The sequence below is a fragment of the Ursus maritimus genome, unplaced genomic scaffold (assembly GCF_017311325.1).
Source record: "Ursus maritimus isolate PB19 unplaced genomic scaffold, ASM1731132v1 scaffold_6, whole genome shotgun sequence".
NCBI classification, from domain to species: domain Eukaryota; kingdom Metazoa; phylum Chordata; class Mammalia; order Carnivora; family Ursidae; genus Ursus; species Ursus maritimus.
In genome coordinates, this window is record NW_024426774.1 from 74,300,861 (window position 1) to 74,302,542 (window position 1,682).

The following is a 1,682-nucleotide window of genomic DNA, read 5'->3' on the forward strand; positions in this document are numbered from 1 at the left end:
CCCCCCCCCCCCCCCCCCAGCCAAGAAGGGTCCAGAGTGCGACCCCAGGCCTGACACACAGGCGCATGGCTGGGCCGTTAGGCTGTCACTCCAGCACTCCCGATGCTGATCAAGTGCCGCCAGGCAGATGGGTCTCCTGCCTCTCCAGTACCTCCCCGCCGGGCTCGGAGAGGGTACGGGCGGGAGCTCCGCTGCACCGGTGGAGGGGCACACCCCAAGGCCCGGGCTACAAAGCCAGGTGAGCAGGAGAGCCATTGGCGGACGTGGCGGGCGGGCAGTGCAAGGAGGACTAGTCGAGACGGGCTGGGGTCCCTCCCGACGCCGCCGCGTGCGCCCCCGGGGCAGGGCGCCCGTCCTCCCCCCCGACTGTCGGGCCTCACGTTGTCGATGACCACGGGCTGGTTGGCGATAATGTCGTAGGACTCCATGGCCCGCCCGGGCCGGCCCCTCCCAGCGGGGGGCTGCAAGAGGGACCGGCGGGCGCGCAGACCTGGACCGCCGCGGCTCTAGATACTGTGCCGCGCCCCTCCCATCCCGCGCGCGCAGCCTACGCCAGCCTCCGCGGGGCTTGCTGGAGGGCGCCCCGCAACCCCGGCCAATCACCGCTCCCACTTGTGCGGATTGACGGCGGGCGCCCCGGGCCTGCTGCAGGCAAAGGGGCGGGGCCTCTGGGAGCTGACCAGCCAATTGAGGCCTCCCGGAAGTACTGCCGGGGCGCTTCCAAGATAGGCTGCGCCGTGTAGGGAGGGTGACGTCATGGCTCAGCTCTTAAAGGGGACTTGGGCAGAGACAAGGGGGTGTCTGAGAGTTACCTGTCCGGGAAGACTTCGTTCCCGAGCGGCAGTGTCTGCGACCACGCTATTTCGTGAGCACGTAGTCCTCTAGGAGGCCGGCGCTGGGTGTTTACCCAAAGCATTTCTTTACCGAGCCCTGGGGAGAATCCTTTTCCGTATGAAAATTACAATTCTGGGGTAACTTGGTAGCTGGCGTTAATCGAACACCTGCTATGTGTTTGCGGAGTACTTCCACCCAGTCTACATAGATTATATTAAATCCTTGCAATAACTATCAGGTAGCTGTATTCTTATTGCCATTTTGCAGATGTGGGAACCGAGGGGCCTCACAACTCTGGGACTAGCCCGGGGCTATCCAGCTAGCAACAGCTGGGGTTTGCGGCCGCCACAGTGCAAGGGCTCGAGTCCTAAATTCATTTACCAAACTGAGCCGTAGTTATTTGCTTCTCCTTACTCCTTTCCCACTAAACTGTGAGATTAAATTTGGTCAAAGTGAAGCACCACATAATACAGAAAAGTGCAGAAATCACGTATCAATGAATTATTACAATATGGGCACATTTGTGTAACCGTAAGTGGGTTTGAGGAACAGAGCGTGACCAGCACCCCAGAAGCTACCCGCTCCTCTCAGTCGCTGCCCGGCTCCTCCTCTGAGGTGACTGCTTTCCTGAATTTTAACACCAAAGGTTAGTTTTGCCCATTTGGGAACTTTATGCAAGTGGAATTGTAAGTATGCATTCATAAAATGGGCCAGTGTGCAACCATTAAACATAATGAAATTTTATATAATCTCATATGAAACACATCAGGACACAGGGCTAAGTCAAAGCAAAGAAAGCCAGACACAGAATGTTGCATGTGTGAGAGTCTCCAAAGAGTATATATATA

General features: G+C 57.7%; 1 protein-coding gene across 2 annotated transcripts in view; it reads right to left on the bottom strand.

Moving 5' to 3' along the window:
* Nucleotides 1–1,682, bottom strand: part of ACTR1B (actin related protein 1B) — a 10,574-nt gene that overhangs the window by 8,342 nt on the left and 550 nt on the right. Inside the window, exon 1 of one of the 2 annotated variants that reach the window (XM_040623553.1) lies at nt 381–540. The exons of the other annotated variant lie outside the window; for it this stretch is intronic. Coding sequence (XP_040479487.1) covers nt 381–428 — 48 coding nt within the window. The 5' untranslated portion in view covers nt 429–540. Of the gene's footprint in view, nt 1–380; nt 541–1,682 lie in introns of those variants that run through there. 2 annotated transcript variants of the gene reach the window in all.